Genomic DNA, 20428 nt, shown 5'->3' with positions numbered 1-20428 from the left:
GCTCCAGACTGGACTCCAGAGTGAAGAATTCCATATATCACCAATATATCAGATGTTCAACATAAGAAATTAAGAATTACAACTGGGCACTGACCCAACTGGCACTCTCGGTGTGACGGTGTAATCTAAAATACATATTATGGCGCCAAATTTGTGTATGGTTTTAAATTATTGGTTTATAATTTATTATGAATACCTAGTGGTTAGTACCATTGATTATAGTCTATTACTCTAATCAGTCTAATCCTTAGGCGGAGGTTAGGTTGACTTTTTAGGAGAAATGGAAAGTGACCCCACACCCCCTTCTATATAGCCCCTAAGCCCCCTTGATGTCCGCCTACAATTAATGCTAATAGGTACCTAGTACCAACTATATTATGCTATTATTATAATAAAAAAATCTGAAAACCTAATTTTTAGTTGTATACATTTAATATTAATGATATGGTATCCAATAAATGTTGTGTCCCTATGGTTGCAAACAAAGCCCAACCAGTAAATTTGGTGTCCCATCTCCCATAAAATAATCAAAATGAATAGGAAAAAATGGACATTATTTTAAACAGAAAGTCTCAAATTCGTACTCATCGTTTTAACCCAAATAAGTAACAGAGTAATAATATTATTATTACATGGAAATCGGATGAAGATTTTAGTTAGTATTCAGACAGTAAATAATAAAATAACTATAATTGTTGTTTGGAAACAATTATTATTCTTAAGACGACTCCTCACTTCCAACTTGTATATGTTGTCTCTGCCGTACTAACGTACAACAGTAAATTTTCGTTCAGCGGAATTCATTGTATGTTGTTATAGTTTTAATATTAAGGTAAATTTAACTAAAATCTAATTTTAAAATAAAAATATTTTCTAGGTACTTACTTGAAAATCTCATACCTAGGCTTATAAGTTATGCAAAATATTATAACTAATAAAAAAATCTCATAATAAAATGATTAAAACGATAAATTATTTAATGCATAAATCTATTGTGTACCTATCCTCATTTTTTATAAGATTCGTCTTCGACATCCAAGGCTGAAAGAAGGGCCCGTTCTTCAGGGTTATTCCATCAATTTTTGATTTGAATTTTCTCAATGTTTATGTCTACGACGATTGAACTTTAAACTTCAATAGTTTATTTATACATTATTAAAAATAGTGAAAAATTAATTTAAGTCAGCCCATGACTTAATATCTCTTAATGAATCCGAGGTAATAATTGACGAACCATATTCAATTAACATGCCGACAAGCCGTATTGCCGTTGAACCGATTTTGTAATGTTTACACTAAGTCATGATATAGAATATTATTTAACTAAATTAATGGCTGCTTGAGTACTATAGGTGTGATTCTTACAATTCATAACTGGTATTATTTCTGTTATTCATTGCAATTTTTGGATTTAAAAAAAAAAAATCTATTGAGTAGCCTATATAGTATATATTATCGTGGCCAAGGTGGATATATCCACCTTGATCGGATTGATCCACGAATAATAATACGTATATCTTAATTCGTGGCTTGATCGTAGCCACACTCATTATTTATTATCTATGCTACTAAAAAGTAAAAGACAAGTATATTATTAGTTTTTGGGAATGTGATAAGGACTGTGATAAAAAAGTAAATTGTTATCTATATCATGTATGATAATATCTAAACACATTACACAAGATCAGTTAGATCTAATCTAAGGAGTAAGGATTACTGGGATCACACCAAGTTAGGGTAGTAGCATCAGTAGCTAGTAAGTACTCATTATTCACTTAAATACCTATTCAGTAATATTCACATACTCATACTCCGACGCTCGTCACTCATAAAACAATTAATGAGTATTTTCGATTTTGCTATGTTGGAGTAATTTTTGTGTTTTGTTTAGAACAATTTTGTTTGTAACTTGTCGAACTCGTCATGGCTCTGAGAATGTTTTTCAAAAATACTACGCTAAGAAGTGGAATGTCTTTGCAATTAAATGTAAGTTGTTTTTAAATATTTTAGGATAAAGCTGTTCCTGCGGCTTTGCCGGTTATAATCTGAAAAAAAAGGATACAAAATACCTAATTAACGATTGTGTACAAAGCAGGGCCAGATCTAGGAAGCAAACCACCGAAACCACTTAACCCGTAAGGTCTTGATCGGGGGCCCCAAATAAATTAATAAATTAATAGTTATAGGCATAATGGAGAGGAATGATGTTTATAGATTTCTATAGGCCATTGATTTTTTTATTATTTCTTTCATGACTTCAAAGGATTTTTGACAAATTTTACCATTTTCAAGTAACCTAAAAGCATTAAATTGTAAAGTATATTTATCAATTATCTATTGATGTTCTTCTTCAGTTATATACTTTTTAAGTTAAATATTTAAATTTAAAGTTTTGTAGCGTTAACAGATAAAACTAATAAACTATATTATAATTCATTGAAAGTGTAATTTTAATATTTTATTAATGTTTATTATGTTGTATTTATTATATTTATGTTCAAAACTGCATTTTATTGATACATTTTTAAATTTATTATCATTTGTGTATGTACAGAATTTAATATGCAAACGTGATTCATCGTATCGTTCAAGTCCAATAGCTCAAGACCCATCGTGTTATGCCAAGTATGAAGTATCATCTTCTCCAGAAGAATGGAAATTTGTTGAGAGACTACTTCCGTCGACTCTCATACCAATACCATCTGACAGGAAAGATTTACCATCAGGATGGCAGCCACAAACAGGTGAACAACATCAATACAATGTGTTGATTATATAATATATCATAAAAATTCCGTGAACAGAACATTTTTTTCTTTTTTTTTTGAGGGGAGGAGGCACTAAATTTGTTCTCAAATTGTTGCAATGCTAGAATACCTACTTATCACCTATTACTTTATGACCCTTTTGATTATAAAGTATTTACTTTTTTTATTACTATAAATTTTATTTTACAATTATGTTATCAATAATGGTATCCATACAGCTTTACATTTAACATTAAAAAAAATTAAATTAAATTTCCAATTAATTTGCCATTGTAAAATTGTCTTTGCTCATTTTATTAAAAATAATAATAATTGATTTGAAAGTTCAAGTTTATTTACTAAATCACACTATTATTCATTTCATTAAAAGTTAAACCATTATCTAAAACCATTTATTATTTGAAGATCCTTCCACACAACTTCTAAATCCTGATTATCACCAAGGAAGTTAGTTCCCGTCTTGAGTATACCAATTTCATTAGTCAGGTGGCATTACTAAGTATCTTTTAAATTTAATTATTACTGTCACTTCAAATATTCATTAAAATTTCTTGTTCTTACTTTGTATAGATTCTAATTATTAAATTAAAAAAAAAAAAACAAAATAAAATGCTGTTTATAACTAATAATTACTTAAAATTGATAGAAAAGTACATTTTTAGAACTATGTTCATTTAAAAAAATAATATACTATAATTTTTTTACTGTTTTGAAATTACTTAATTATTTAAAATTGGAATAGATTATGGTATTTATTAAAAATTATACTTCTTTAATCATAGTGAATTATACCATTATTTAATATAGAGTAAACTGTACAACTTACATATTTTTATTGTGATTCATGGTTTTACAGCAACATTTGAAAAATATCCTTACTTTGTTCACCGCACACGTAATCATATGCTACCTGTATATCTTAAAATTTCAATGAGAGGAACAAGGCGTATAACTCAAATAAACAATGTAGATGGTAACATATGGGCATTAGAAGAAGCCATAAAGAATCATTTGACAAGAGTGTACGGAAATAAGAAAATAATAGCTACTAAAGTACATGAAGTATGTGGTCATTTATGTATTCATGGGGACCATGTGTCAAAAGTTAATGAATGGTTACTCAAGAAAGGTTTGTAAAGAAAATAATAGAATAAGTAAAAAAAAAATATATAATATAAAAATGAATTTACAATAAAATGTATGTAAAAATAAACTAAAATTGCACTTTGACTTAACACATTGTTAAATTATTTATAACTAAACATTAAAATTTAAAAAATTCAGATAACATAATATTATAAGAAACACAAATATAGGAAGTAGAAAATAGTTACTGTTAATACTGAATTACAATATGAGCGAACAAAATTAATAGTAAGAGAATATTTTAAACAGTGACATGGGAACAGTTTTGCTTTCCAAAGAAATCATTTGAGTGGTAGTTTTATGAGGTAGTGTAGCATAAATATGAAATTAAAAATTATATACATAAATTAAAATAACAGTAAGTATTTAAGGAAAAAAATAAACTATTAGTCTTATAGATAGCAATGATATAGAATTTTTACTATACAATGTCCAGCGAAAGATATGCTGCGATCCCATAAAAATTGGGTCTTCTCGGTATCCACACGGAACATCTTATTATTGTGGAACCAGTCTCAATGACCAGGTGTTAAGCGGGGATACACAAAATCGGCATGTTCTCTTACTGGACAAATAGTAAATTATACCAAAATTGAAATTAAAATTAACTATGGTTTTAGAACATGTTAGATGACATATTTAGTATTGATGTTCATTTAAAACAAGTTCAACATGCCACTGTTTAGTAATATTGTTAATGTACATGATTAATTAAATTTTAGTTGAAATCTCAATTAAACACACACATCACAACTATTTATGGGTACACTAAAAACTAAATTCTATAATTGTATAAATATAAATTCTTAATCTAAATCACATAAGTACCCTGCATAACTAAAAACAATGTAAAAATAAAAAGAATAGTTAACAAACAAATAAGAGCAATTATTAAAATATCAATACTGACAATTGTACAAAAAATATGCAATTATATATAAATAAAAAAAGTTGACTGTGTAATAAAAGTTTACACAAAATAATCCTTTACATAAATAAAGCTGAGTTGTTATAATTATAAAAAGTATCTTATCAATGAGCAATTTATTGGCAGGACTTTGCATTCAGTCTTGTAGATTTCTATCTTATCTATGTATTTATATAACCGCCTTCAGTCTGACAGATGAACACCGTTCTTCATTTAAAAACAACATTGTATTCAGCAATGGTTTCTGTATTTTTACCTCAAACATAGTTTTCATCTTTTGCGTCTTTAGAATGCCACGTCCTTTGAGTATCTGTAGGTAAGGGCATAGCTCGTCTGGGCAATGAATTAATTTCATTTTCAGAACAATTGTTATTATGATTTGCCAAATAAGAGATCTCTATAGCATTCTAAAAATAAACAAATATAATTTGATAATTCAATAAAAATAAAAATTTAAAATTAATAAAATAAAAATATTTACTTTAGCATCAGGAGCCAGTGGATTACTGGTTATGTTAATTGGATGTATCACGTATCCGTTGGGTGGATGAGTGTGCCCATGCGTATTGTCAGAGGCCATTGGCAAAGTGCATCCATTAACCATTTTACCATTTTTCAGAGCAAACCCATTCATTGATAATGGCTCTAGTCCTGATACTGCTTCAGAACTCTTGTTAAGCTCTATGAATTAAACAGAAAATAGTTAATGTATTGTAATAGTACACAGAAGTTTTTACAAAAAAAATAATTTACCTGGTGAATTTGAGTGTGATGACATTCGTTTGCTATAAATGCATACAGTAAAAAATATAAGTAGTACAATAGCTCCAATTACAGCAACAACTGCACCAAGCAAAACATAGAGTGACTTCACACCACCGATTGTAGAATATGCATTATTATTATTTGCAACATTATCCGGAATATTATCAGTCCACTTTGGAGTATCTGTACTTGTTTTAGGTTCTCCTAAAAAATTTAATTTTTTTTAATGTTATACAATATAATATAATGCTAATAATTAATATACAATATAACTAAAACAAAAACTTATGTATATATACAAGGTACAACATTTATATACATTTAAGTTACTTATTTTGATTTAAGGTACAATGATACATACCAAATGTTTTGTGTGTGAGTATGGTGCTAAAATTAGAAGCTTCGTGTACTGTAAAACTTTGTAATTTCAAATCATATGAAGTATCTGGAGTTAAGTGTGTAACAACAAATACACGGGTATCTTGGCCATCGACAATGGCTTTAGTATAATCGCCTGCAGTACTAGTAGCTCGATAATAAACATAAAACCCTTGAACTGGAGCAAGTACAGAATTCAGGTACTAAAAAATTAAATTATAGATGTTTAATAGGAATATTTGAAATACAATTTTTTTAAATATTTAATACTACATACCTCCCATTCTAATAATATAGAAGTACTATCAACAGCTTTAGCAGATACTAAGGTTGGAGGTATTAAAGATCTGTTAGGTGGTCCTCTACTCAAATAGAAATGTTTTGAAGTAGGACCAGATTTATTGTCATCATTTGAATACACTGCGGCTACTCTAAATCTGAAATATAATAAAGATTTATGTTATTAAAATTAGTTCATCAATAGTAAATTATTTTGTTTTGATAATATTAAATTCAACTTTTAAAATAAATAAAACTGACCATTTATAATTGAAAAATAAATTAGCTTATGCTAAAACTATTTTTAGATAATAATAACTGAGTTCTAAATAAAAATGAAATTCATTTAAACATGGAAAGTTTGTTGACAAGTAGGTACTTACTTTAAATTAATTAAAAAAATATTGTTTGTAATGTTAGTGTATTAATTAATTTGAGTACTAATGTTTTTAAGTTGTACACTTACACATAATCATGATCAGGTAATAACTTGTCCACTTGATAACATCGAATATGCATTTGTATATCATCACTGCTTGTATTCCAACTACCACCAACTTCTTTGTATTGCAATTTAAAAAATCGAATTTGCAGTCCATCATTTGGTGGAACAAACCATCGTACCATCACTGAATTTTCTGTTAATCTGGTTACATTTGGTTGTGAAGGAGGAACCATCTCTATAAAAATAAGAAGCATTAACAATTTTAAATAATAATTTGCATACATAGACCATAGAATATTTTATAATTTAACATACCATTTCCTTTTTTCTTTTTATCTTTTTTTCTACCTTTTCCTTTGTGGTTTCTATCTTTTCTATCTCGTTGTGGAGACCGTGTTGTAGAATCTAAAAAAAAAAATTTCCTGTTTTTATCACCACAATTTTTTTTTTGCTCAATGTTTAAATAGGTAAAACGAAAAATAATTATTTAAAAAAAATGTCATGTATGGTTAATGTCTTTTATACATGCACACATTTTTAATTATACAATGTTAATATTATTGTACAGCATAATATTTTCAATATTCTAAATGCCAACTTGTTAATTTACAAACAAAATAAACCAACAGAATAGTTTTTTTTTTGATAATACAATTATTGAATTCACCTTCATAATAATGTTGTTGAGAAGTAAGTTGTGTAATTTGTTTTGGATTGACTTGAATCATAGCAGCCCAATATGAGCACCCTAAGATATTACATGCAAAACATTGAATAAATCCGGCTTGATACTTTTTAGTGTTGTTTAAAGTCAAAACGCTTCCTGAATAAAATAATTTCTTTTAAATAAATTATAATTTTTTAATTATTGCTCAAAATAGCTAACCTTTAACAACTATATTTGTATCATTAACTGGTTTCCCATTAAGATACCAAATAATTTTGGGAATTGGTGTTCCCATTGCTTCACACTTTAATGTTTCAGAACTGCCTTCATCTATTACCACAGATTCACTTGGACCATTCTTAACATAGGGCAGCTCTAAAATATAAAAAAAACATTTGATACATTAAAATATGTGTTATTAGAATTGTCAAAAAATATTTACCTTGAACTTGAAGTGTTATAGAATGACTGATTTTTCCATAACTATTTTCAGCAATACAATCGTATATACCAGAATCTTCAATACTAAGATTACGTATAGTTAACAAGCCCGATTCAATATTGGTTTTGTTGTCATTTATAAGTATGTTCTTATGAACTCCGAGCCATTTAACTGTAGGCACTGGTTCACCGTATGGGGCACATTCAATACTAACATTTGAATCTGAAATTATTAAAATAAAATATATTGGTTAAAATCAATATATAAATGAGTTTTAAAAGTATTAAAAAAAAACCTCCAAAAAATTTTATATTGTTATAAAATAATACATTTAATATAAATAGGAATCAAATGTATATAAATAATTAACCAATAATTATTACTGAAAATAAATATTTACATTTTTGAGCAATATATAAAGATGATGGTTTACTTATAAACCTTGGTGATAGTGCAGCATGACTTGAACGAACATCCAAGTATAAAGACATAGAAGAATTTATTACTTGAGATAAAATATTATTGGTTGCTGAACATGTGTAATGGCCAGTATGTTCAGATTGAATATTTTTCAATAGTACTGATCCAGCTGAAGATACTGGAGTTGTTCTAAGTAATGGTTGACCATTTTTATAATATTGAATTAAAGCAGGTGGATCACTTTGAATAGGTTTTCCACAGTTCAAAGCAACTGTATTCCCTGCAGTAATTTTAAATGTATCATCACTTGATAATAATGAACGATTATCAAATTCCTTCAGCGTCGCCAAAGTTAATGTTGCAGCTGTAGATGCCAAAGAGGATGCACCAATAGTAGCCACACATTGATAATCACCAGTTTCTGCAATACTCTCAACTTTAACAACAAGTCTACTATTACTGTTGGTATGTACTGGAGCTGGATGTATAAAATCCTTTGAGTTATGCAGCCATTTTATATTGTCCACATTAATATTAAGAGTGCAGTCAAACACTACTTCATCATGAAGTGGTGCTACCAACGATTCAGGTGACCGTATAAAATAGATTCCAATTGCTAGAAACAATAAGTTAAAAATAGATTAATAAATATAACTTAGACAAAACACTCATAGAATTTTAACAAAAATAAAAATATCAAAACAAAATATTACTATAAATATATTATAAAAAATAATGATTATCATACCTGTAGTATTTCTTGAAAATTCTAAAATGATTAAAATTGGGATTAAAACCCCCCAATAAATCATTGTGTTTATTGGCTTAGGTAGTTCACTTCATTATTATTTCTGGAACAAAATAAAGTAATCATTAATTGAAATATAATATTAAGATTTGTTTTATATGTTTATATTAATATAGTAGAAACCACATTCAAATATTTGCAGAATCATTATTTATTAAATTAACTCATCATTAAAAACTAAATTTAAAAAAAAATAATAGATAAAAAAATCTTAGAACTTCAGGTAATAAATTTCAGGTTTTTAGTGTCCAAAATTGTTAGCTTCTCAAATAATGTTAAAACCAGTTTTATTACATTTTTATTTAACAGAGAAAGATGAAGAAGATATACATAGTGAATATAGTAGTTTTATATTGCATTTCCATGTTAATTTGTTTAACACATTATGCGTGTTATTAATTTAGACATTAGCATATTAAGCTTTAAGTACACAAAATAAAGTAATTATTTAATTGAATTATAGAAATACCGTATGAGTTACAATTTTTAAAAACAAATTGAATTCTTTCGTCAAGCATAAAATTTGATATTAAAAAAAAAATTTTTTTACAACAAGCGACAAGCACCTGTTTTTACCAAGGTTGGGAAACAAGAATGTCGCGTTGTTCTTCACTTCGGTAGTTTTATTTGGTGGTTTAAATAAATCACATTAGGAAGCAACATATTATAAAATCCAGCATACTAAAACGTGTTTTTGCACGCGATTACAAATATTGCTAATGAGACAAAAATCCTTCCGAGTTCATGACTTTATGAAGTTTACTGTTAGATATGATATCTTAACAAGTAAAGTAAAATGTACAAGACGTACAATATAAAATTATAATTATATACATAGTTTTAAACTGAAAAACATTACCAATAGGCATAATAAAACTACGAATACAAATTTATATTGATCTCGATAGACTATGATATTATATTATTATTCAAATTTCAAAAAGATAGACTAAACAATACTTTTTTTTTTATCAGAAAACAATATTATATTATCTATTGTTTATTATATACATCATTCAAGCCTACTTTTTTCAGTGGTAACTAGTTGTTGTTACGAAATGTCGAAATGTATTGTTATAGTTATAGAAAAACAAACCCCTATATTATATAAAACTTATAGGAAATAAGGGCTTCATAGGTGTCAAATTTCCAACAATGAATTTACTATTGCGAAATAAAAGAACGATTTCATAGGGGTACTATGTATTGAATTATAAGCTTTTGGTACCACCCAGAAGCCGGTCTATTCATAATATTTTTCTAATATCAACGAATATTATTATTTAGGTACTAGATAGTGGTGTACATTGAATTGAGGTAATAAAATACACAATTGTAAATATATTATATATATATGTTTAGTTTCAATTTTTTACATCCCTAATAATAAAATAATTAATAATTTAAAATCATAAATTTATGAAGCAATGATCCGACATTTTTAAATTTTAGTTTTTAAGCTGAGCAAAGAATGTTAAGAATGTATTGGTTTCTTAAACCTGTGCATATTTTTTTTATTGTGTTACGTCAAATTGAGGAGCAATACTGCAGTAAAAAGTAGTTTCTGGTTGAACCTAACCTCAAGATCATCGAGATTAAAATAAATACATTAAAAATCAAAATCGATTTTATCGAAAACTGGATAATATGTGTTTGTTTAGGTATATCATCATTCATCATTATAAAATTATCCATAAAACTCGATACCACTGTGTCCGTTAAAATTTTCTTTTTTACATTATATACAATTTGAATCAATTTCTTCCAAAATAACAACTTTATTTTTAATTATATATACTTATAGGTACGCTTATATTTCCTAAGCGACATTAATCATTAGAAATACAAATTGTATAATATGCATTATGCACTGTAGTAAATACAAATTAACCAGTCAGAAATAATAAATGGTAATTTATAATATATGTCTAAAACTCTATAAACAAAATACATTTAATAAATATTATATATAAGTACCAGAGGCTTATATAAGATTTGCCTGAGAAAAAAAAATATAAAATAATTTTTTTAGAGCTATTGCAATTTTTAACTTCAGTTACTCTATGTAAAGCATTTTATAACAATAAAACTGTACAGCTACTTATGTACCGCCGGTATAATACCGGGTCTAAATATAGGATCTATTCTCCATGCCCCTCCAATAAATACGTTACTGATATGTACCTTAAAAGTTATAACTTATAACTTATAAGTTATAAGCTTATATAGCTAATCAAAGTAATTTAATTGCATTAATTAATATGGATTATTTGAAAATTAAGTAAATATCAGCCGTGTTTGTTAATTTAGTAGATGAAATTATGATATTTACTATTTTCATATAATTATTTTTCAAATTTATACACTAGGAAAAATTATTATATATTTGTTGGAAACTGTTAAGTGGCACGAATATAATTTCCTTTAATCACTAGAGATTTAACTCTGTGAATACACAATTTTAGGTCAGTTTCATAGGGCCCACCACATCGATAGGCATTAATTATCGCATGGTATGCGGTTCAAATTCAAACGATTGCAGAACAGGAAAAGGAAGTTATCCGAAAAATATTTTATCTCACACTTTTCAAAAGAAAAATAAAGAAAAAAATAGAGAATGTTGTATGACCTATAATGAACTAATAAATTATTACTGACACGTACTATAAAATAACAATATATTTATAAATTAAAAATACCCGAATTCTATATTACTTATATTAATATATATTTATAAATATTAGAAAAAAGGTAATACTTATACAGTTATAACTTATAAATATTATAATTTATAAGATAGGTATATGCCAGTATCTATAGTTTTAAAATTACACTAAAATCAAATCTTTTAATAACATACATTTTGGTTTATAATTATTTAAATACTTTTCAAGTATTTTAGTATTTATACAATTTAATTTAATTAAAAAAAAGGTGGGCAAGTGGGTATCGCTCTGCTGTATAGTAGAGATGGGGATTAGGTCACTATAATGGATGTGTTAAATTTGAATGCAATGACAGGTATCATTGTATAGGAAAAACGATTCTGAACAGAGATGATTTGTCAGTCTAGGATAATTAGTAGGATATATTATATTATTACCTATACCTATTTAAATTGTAATATATCGTAATTTTACGCGATTTCGTAAAAAATTAAATTTCATACGCATAAAATCTTTTCTAGATTGGCGCTGGAGTTTTATTTTATAGTTATTTGAAGAAAAAATTATGCAGAACCTTGTGTTGGGTTTTTTAACCTTAGATATATATTACAAAATGGTTATAAATTTTCAACTTCAAAATTCCTTCCCCGCGATTTTAACATATTTTGTAAACATTTGAACTTTTAATGCTTGTGACCAACGATTTTTTATTTTTTTTTATTATTACATTAAGAATAATTTATAATAAACCTTGTATTAAATTTTAAAGATTTTTTGGAAAGCCAATATTTTTTTTATAGTCATTCCAAAAAAAAAAAAAAACTTAGAAAAATCGAAAATTTCAATGTCAATAAATAGTTTAAAAAAATTCTAAATATTTTGAAAATTTAATGGTAAATAGATATAATGCTAATATAAACATTTGGTGAAAATTTCAAGTATTTACAATGATTCGTTTTTGAGTTACAGCAAAATCAAAAAATCGATTTAGTCGAAAAGTGGTTATGTATACAAATTCCCGTTTTTCTGTAATTTTTTCATGATTTTTCCTGACGCTTTTGAAAACTCCTGGAAACCAGATTCAATTTCCTTTTCAAAGAGGGGCTGAAGTCAAAAATCAAAGCATTATTACAACTCCAAAACGTGATGACAAACACAAAAATAAAAAATAAAAACACACATCATTGTAAAATCAATACATTCATCACTCAGTTCAGAATCTAAAAAATTTTAATTATAATAAAAAGTATGATGACATTTATAAGTATAAAATATTTACAAATATTTACAATGGCTCACATCATACGATCGTATTATACTATTAGTTATGCCTATAAGTATAATAAGTTAGGTTGGGTTTTAATTTATTCAATATTCACAACGGCAATTACTCATTCTTTGATGTGTTAATTAACAATATACTATATTATACACGATTATTGAGTATTGACACTTGTAAAAATGCCAATGTAGAGGTTTTGACTATAGTGTATTGAACTGATCCTGGAATAAAAATAATAATAATAATTTAATGCAATGTCAACATGTTCATATTTGTATCTGTATTTGTATTTTATAAATATTATATACATAAGTGTATATAATAATATATATATATACGACATAAGCATGTTCGAGTATCGATAACTTTGTAAACATCCAATATAAACACTGTGTTTGTAACTGATAATAACATGTACAGAAATACGTTAAGTCTGAATAATAATATTCTAAGACGATATTTATGTGTCTGGTTTGGTTAGTAAAATGTGCACAGAGTGGAAACAAGGACATGCAAGATGAAGCGGACGTAAAAAGATGTGTTGGTTTGCATATTGTGCTGTCTGGGTGGAATGATTATATACCTTAGTATATATATATTATACTTAAGCATAAACATAAAAAAATAAATCACTAAAAAATAAATCACATTTTGGATAACATATCCCGTGTATTCACCTACGTCTATTTTAAATCAAACTATACAACATACCTACCTATTAGTTAATCATAAATAATAGTTAAGTATATTTTTATATTATAAACTAAGAATCGTTTTACGATTGTTTTTTGCTGGATACAGATATGTATGCACCAGGCAAGCGAAATACTGACGCTCATATTATTATGTACAATACAATGCAGTTTTAAGGTGCGTTATTACAAGGAAACCAGATAACGAACACGGAAAGCTATATTCAGCGATATACAACAGGACATTAAATCAAAATAAACGTATAAAAAAAAGTATTTCTTAAACTATTTTTTGTTAAGAAAATTCAACCAAACGAATGAATTAAAAGAAAAACAACCTATACAAGATAAATGTATTCGTTTTGAAGATCCAATAAGAGAATGCAGCGTGTATGTTTTGTCTTTGGATGAACGCACCTGAACTGGTGTGGAACAAAACCATCCACAAGATACAACAACCGACCTGGAATGCTGAATCTTCCCCAACCCGGACCTGTTGCTACTACTACTACTGTTGTAGATGCTGCTAGTAGGTTTATTTATTATATTTATTATTCCTTCAAAACCGGCATTGTTTGAAGGAGTATTTTTTATGGATAGAATAGCAATAATATCTATTAATAAAAATAAATAAATGCAAATACAAATTCTTTCGGAGTGCAGTTTACATTTTTAACGATTAACGATTGTTGAACCTAAATGGTGCTTAATAAAAATTAATATTTTTAAAACTTCGTTTGAAATATTAATGAATATTAAAAGATTAAGTCACATATGTTCAGCTAAAGAAAAAAATTAAATAATGAAATTCATCGTAATTTTGTTATGTGTCTACTGTTGTGACCAATAATCATACAAGGATTAATTAAAAATAAAAATTATTAATATGAGTATCAAAAACTTGTAGATACAGTTAGCTAGTTTTTTAAATGTATTAATGATTAATGCATTGTTTTTTAAATAAAATTAGCTTAAAATAATAATTTTATTTATAAAGATGTATTATTATTTCAATACAATTGACGTAAATAAAAAAAAAAATCTTAAATAAGTAATGGTAATGATTGAAAAGTCCGACAAATACTAATTACAATGCTATCGGAGGCTCTATTTAATAATATCACAATAAGCAGTTGCTGCAATAAAAAAATAGGAACGAGTAAAGCACAAAAATTCCGTTTTAATTGTTTTAAAAAAATATACAATCGGTATACTTAAAAGGAAACCAGTCTGTCTTTCGATAATATAACTAACGAAAAATGTTTTTCTTTTCCTTGTGTATGATGTCAATGCGAATTTTCTGGTGCTTGTTATACAAATTCGATGTCTGTATAAAATATTTTCGAACCGGTTATATAATCGTATCGTACAGTATACTTATAGACGTGTATGTTTTTTTTACTTACATCCAGCCGGCAAACTGAACACTTTAAATACGGTAAAAAGGAGTAGTGGAAATCTGATCCTATAAGCAAGAAACAACGATCAATCAAGTCTGATGGGTTACAATTACAAGCGGAAGTTGATTTATTTTGAATGTTTTATAGATTATTACACATACGTTAAGGTGTTTCTTAACGTTTCGATAAAATTACTAAGTAGGTAACTATCTACTGATTAATATAGTGGATATTCTGTACATCACCTCTCAGATACCCAAATACCTAACTCTTTACGATTGATATCACTCATCACTGTTTAACTACTTTATGTTTTTTGGATTTAAGAATGATTTTTTTCACTCATTGATGGAACACAAAACGAGTTTTTAGTTTACAAATATACGAGTACTGTAATCGAAACAAGAACGGGTCGGGTCCAAGAATCTTTTTTTTAATTATGTTGAGTTTTCATTTATCTACATGTTTACAGAGATTTAGAAATACATGACTAGCACTTTTTAACAAAGATAGAATTAAATAATGTGCACATCTAGTTACATTACAGTTTTATAAATAACAATTCTATGGATCCGAACAAGTCAGTCGTTAATAGGATCTAACAAATACAGCGTGGCTGTGATGAAAAAAAAACATAATAACTTATCGTTTATGTTGGTTATTTTTCTTCTAACAAACCCTTTGATAATCTCGAATTGAATAGGTTTCATTTCTTTGGAATTCAAACAAAGAACATCTCGTTATTCGTTACGGAGAAAAATTCGGTACACACTTACCTATATGTTGTTCATACGAACAAGGGAGAGAAAAAAGTGATTAGCCGATAACATAATAAGTGTAACATTTTGCACCGAAATGTGATTATACGGTGTTATTAAAGGCAGTAGGCGTATAACCTAAGGGCCTGCACGGCTGTACCTTGTGAGAAACAAGTATAACATCTGACAAACCAGACACAATCACCATGTAATTTACACATAAGGGTACAAAACAACTATAGGCTCATTGAGTATAACACTATTGTGCGCCATTTTATATTTTTCAAATACATTACATAGTTTAGTGGGTCAAAAGCAAAATATTGTTGAAATGTCGGAATTTATAAGGCTTAAAACGCATAGGGACACAATAACGATTTGTAGGTATTTTTTTTCATTTTATTTATTCTTTGTTACGTGTAAACAATTTTGGATCAACAATGAACGCTACTGGAATGTTTGGGCCTTCTGTGCCGCTTACCTGTCATCTAACATGTCCTTTTAACTACACAAATATTATCTCAATACAGATTTATTTTAGTTTTACTCTTTCCGTTTAATACCAATGTAGTTCGTGATGATACAAAGAACAATAAAATAGTGGGTTCACTATGCATTATGTCTCAGCTACACACACATAAATCTGGTCGCCCACATAAAACGGACGGTGTTACCTACAATTCCGTTCATATATAGTATTTTAATTTTAACTACATAATATTATAATAAAAACCCAATAGTATAATAAAATATATAATGTACCAAGTAATACTCTACTATTACACACTGTTTGTTTTATATGCATATTATAAAAGTCACGCATTATCATTTTTAATTTTGTATACGATAGGTATATTATTATGTAAAATAAAATTATAGATCATAAACACACCACAATAAAACCATTAAGAAATTTATTTTCCTTTAATAAGAAAATATAGAAATTAATTTTAAAATATAAACACTGTGAAAACGAAAAGTGTCAATTTTTTGTCCGAGCACGTATGACGTCGTATTCAGGATGAACAAGCGAAGATATGATGGGAGATATACGAGACAGGTCTGTGAATCATGATTAACCACAGCTGTCTGATGTTTTAATGCTTATTGTGGCTGCTAGGCACACAACAATGGACCCAATATTTTAATAATATAACACAATAGCCGTTCCCACACAACATATAAGGATGGAAAAAACATTTTTTGATAGTATGAATCACTTTGTAATTTAAAAAAAATCACTGATTATATAGCATAGAAACACTATTAATACCTCGAGGTACATAATTAACATGATCATAAAATCGGTTTTGTAACTATAACAACGCTATTAAACGCGTATATTTAAAACTACACGAATAATTCAATAAAATGCAATAATAGTCGTTATTAACGGTATAGACTATCAAGGAAACAGGATCTAATAATATTGCATTAACTATAAATCTATACATTTATATGAATCAAACTTAAATTGTCTAGTATACAAAAAATGTAAATTATTCTTAAAATAACAAAACCTATAATAATGATTACTGATTATATTTAATTTGTACCTATTTATAGTGTTTACTGTATTAACATATTATATGTACTTATGAAAAGTAACAAATTAAATATTGTAATAATGTAATATATTATAATTTATAAGAATTTTTACAAAGGACATTAAAGGTATTTTGATTTCTATATAAAATATATTTCCATTTCTAAAATAAATTCGTAGATTATTATAATAATAATAATATTACTGTAATATCTATACTTCATAATGTTAAATTAACCAAGAGGTACGAAATATTTAAAAGTTTTTATTAATTTTATCGTTTTGATTTTTAAGTAGGTATAATTTTAGACACTTTTCTAGAAATATTATGGATAATTATTTAATACTTAAAAATGTATAAAAATACTTGTGGGTATTAATACTAAAATGGTATACGAACAGGATATAGATTCTAGGTAGTGGGTGTTGGATACCTCAGTCATCGTGCTCAGTTCACTCCAATATAACATTGTATTATTATGAAAATTTAAAAAGGAAAAATTATTTTAAACACGTAATTTTTTTTTCGCAAACAAGTATAGGTACTTCTTTTATTCAGGATTTTTTTATAATTAGTTTTGTATAGATTTAGTAAATAAATTATATATGTCAAGACGTCAAGTGTATTTAAGTTTATTTACCAATAGGCAATAGATAAATAATTGTAAGTGAATGTTTTTATCAATAAATTAGACAACCTAAATTAAGTTATCATAATATGAAACTTGATGTAAAACACTTGTCCTACTCAAGATCTAAAATAAAAACAATAAATATAATTTTACTTGACATAATGGAAAAATAATAGTAAATCCTCGAGTAAATCATATAAGAAAATGGTTCATATTTTATGAAGTCGGTAGTACTTGAAAGAAAATAATCCAATATTTTCCAATTGAGACAAAATAATATAGGTATAGGCTATGTATATTTAATTTAAGCTTATATTCAAAGACATTTTAAGAAATTTTATCTGCTAATTAAAAGTATAATTAATAATTAAACATTTACTCAAATTTTCATAAACCAATTGTGTATGAACATAATAAAAATATATTAAATTGTTTTGAATACTTACCTACATAATTATAATTTTTAGATATGGCGAATGTAGCTATCAGGTTATATTAAGATATATTAGTTATAAACGAGGTATATAACTTTTATGCTTAAAAACAATGAAATATATACTTATGAATGCATTAAATAATCTTAGTATGCATCTATATGGAAATTAACTTCAAAAGTCCATAATTATTCAAAAATTGTAAAAATAAATACAAACATGAAGTACTATCATTTTTATTTTTATTAAAACTGAATATTTTATTTTTTTAAGTAACAACTTTAAATTTTAATAATAAGTAAATACTTATACATAATTAGTATAAAAATGGCTATGAAGGCTCTTTATTTTTTAATAAGATTTCTCTTATAGCCTATAGGCTATAGGTAATTTAAATTTAATTTTTGTTGATGTATTATTTTATCTTATTAATAAACTAGGTATATAAAATCTTTAAATAAACAAAATAATTTAAATTTAGTAAAATATGCAAAAATATACAACATACATTTTTGAAATTGTATTGTATACCTATACATACTGTCATACTATGAATTTATGAATATCAAACAAATGTCTATCCAATCAGATTTTGAATAATATTCACCTTACACAGAAATATGCAAATGTTGAAAAATTCTGAGCTATTCTTAAAAAAAAAAATATTTAAGCTAGGTTAAATTTAAAATTATGTCAAATTCTTGGAATTATTACCATACATTTTGTACCAAAACTATAAAATGTGAAATTTTTTTAATATTTAATACCCCATTGATTGAATTTCAAATAGTGATATTAGAATATTATTTTAAGTAGAACCAAGATATACAATTTAGATATAATAAATTAACACATAATATATATAATGTATACCTATATAATAACGGGTCTTACAATAAAATAAAGATTATAAGTAGATACTAGTTAGTAGTTATATTATTTAATATAATGATTTATAAAATCTTCTTTTAAATATGTACTATAAAAGACTATTTTATTAATAATACCTCTTATATTTAAGTAACTTTCATGAGAAAAATATCTTAGGTAGTAAATACTGAAAATTAGTTTACTTTTCCATCAATGAGTTAAAATACATGATTAAGTATTTATTTAATATTGTGGACAACAATACAAATAATTCCAATTTCAAATAAAAACATAAAATTATATATGGATAAATACAATAATTGAAAACCTACCTATATAAACAAAATGTAACTAGAAAGATATGCAATACAAAAATTGATAATGTAATAAAAGAACATAAATTACGTGAACTGAATAAATGGGTATATCCTATTTAAAATTCTTAAGTGACTTAAAAAATATATAGGTATTTATAAAATTAAATAGGGTAAGAACTAAGAAGGTACTCACCAAAATTAATAGACAACTTCTGACGTATCTGTTGATATTATTTTGAAATATACCTATAATAATATTAAATAATTAACTTTTTATACTTCACGGGGACGAAAAAAAATAAAAATGTTCGATTTAATTACTTAAAAGTCACGTAATTAATTGTAATTAAACATTATTTAATTGAGTAACGGACGGTTCTATTGCTAAATGTAATAAGTTTAACCGCACAAGCACTTAGGTACCACGGACGTTGAACGGAAACAAGTGAACTGATTCACCTGCAGGAAAGTGGAAACTGAAGTCTGAAATGCCGACAAACAAAACAGGTTCAGGTATCAGACGCATGCGCGTTGAGGTTAAAAACAAGGATTGGGAACAGTGTTGTCAGTATTAGTATTTGTAATTATAGTACGACTACATTGTATTTTGATGATAAATCCATAAACATAATAAATTAACATAAGTTAAAGAATTTAATAGTAAATACTGATACAGCACACAAATACACAATTATAGAACAGTAGAACACAGAATCCGTCAGACCGTAGACGTAATATTATTTATTAAGAGGACGTTATACCCGCATATGTTGTTTCAGTCTTAC

General features: G+C 26.5%; 2 protein-coding genes across 3 annotated transcripts; one reads left to right on the top strand and one right to left on the bottom strand.

Annotated features, from left to right (window-relative positions):
- Window positions 1-1608: 1608 nt before the first annotated feature.
- LOC132929128 (large ribosomal subunit protein mL49) lies at window positions 1609-4003 on the top strand. The gene is made up of 4 exons (XM_060994238.1): window positions 1609-1756; window positions 1892-1986; window positions 2555-2744; window positions 3625-4003. The coding sequence occupies exons 2-4, from the start codon at window positions 1924-1926 to the stop codon at window positions 3903-3905; spliced, it is 534 nt and encodes a 177-aa protein (XP_060850221.1). The 5' UTR covers window positions 1609-1756; window positions 1892-1923; the 3' UTR covers window positions 3906-4003.
- On the bottom strand, window positions 3920-20138 carry LOC132929127 (interference hedgehog-like). Of its 2 annotated transcripts, XM_060994237.1 has the most exons (14): window positions 19965-20138; window positions 19837-19889; window positions 8987-9089; window positions 8219-8854; window positions 7819-8040; window positions 7596-7751; window positions 7377-7532; window positions 7025-7114; window positions 6731-6944; window positions 6263-6422; window positions 5969-6188; window positions 5596-5811; window positions 5324-5523; window positions 3920-5249 (listed from the first exon to the last, which is right to left on the bottom strand). In XM_060994237.1, the coding sequence occupies exons 3-14, from the start codon at window positions 9048-9050 to the stop codon at window positions 5100-5102; spliced, it is 2484 nt and encodes an 827-aa protein (XP_060850220.1). In that variant the 5' UTR covers window positions 9051-9089; window positions 19837-19889; window positions 19965-20138; the 3' UTR covers window positions 3920-5099. The 2 variants fall into 2 exon arrangements, with proteins under 2 accessions (XP_060850220.1, XP_060850219.1); XM_060994236.1 differs by having other exon boundaries at window positions 19837-20138.
- Between the last annotated feature and the right edge of the window lie 290 nt (window positions 20139-20428).

The sequence above is a fragment of the Rhopalosiphum padi genome, chromosome 4 (assembly GCF_020882245.1).
Source record: "Rhopalosiphum padi isolate XX-2018 chromosome 4, ASM2088224v1, whole genome shotgun sequence".
NCBI classification, from domain to species: Eukaryota; Metazoa; Arthropoda; class Insecta; order Hemiptera; family Aphididae; genus Rhopalosiphum; species Rhopalosiphum padi.
This window is presented reverse-complemented; position numbering and strand designations above follow the sequence as displayed.

Excerpts from the sequence above, each read along its gene's own strand:
- LOC132929128 (XM_060994238.1), top strand. The coding sequence starts at position 1,924 with ATGGCTCTGAGAATGTTTTTCAAAAATACTACGCTAAGAAGTGGAATG. Across the intron at positions 1,987-2,554 it reads GAATGTCTTTGCAATTAAAT|AATTTAATATGCAAACGTGA; the intron begins GTAAGTTGTTTT and ends GTGTATGTACAG. Across the intron at positions 2,745-3,624 it reads AGGATGGCAGCCACAAACAG|CAACATTTGAAAAATATCCT; the intron begins GTGAACAACATC and ends ATGGTTTTACAG.
- LOC132929127 (XM_060994236.1), bottom strand. The coding sequence starts at position 9,050 with ATGATTTATTGGGGGGTTTTAATCCCAATTTTAATCATTTTAGAATTT. Across the intron at positions 8,855-8,986 it reads ATTTTCAAGAAATACTACAG|CAATTGGAATCTATTTTATA; the intron begins GTATGATAATCA and ends TATTGTTTCTAG. Across the intron at positions 6,945-7,024 it reads TAAAAAGAAAAAAGGAAATG|AGATGGTTCCTCCTTCACAA; the intron begins GTATGTTAAATT and ends TTATTTTTATAG.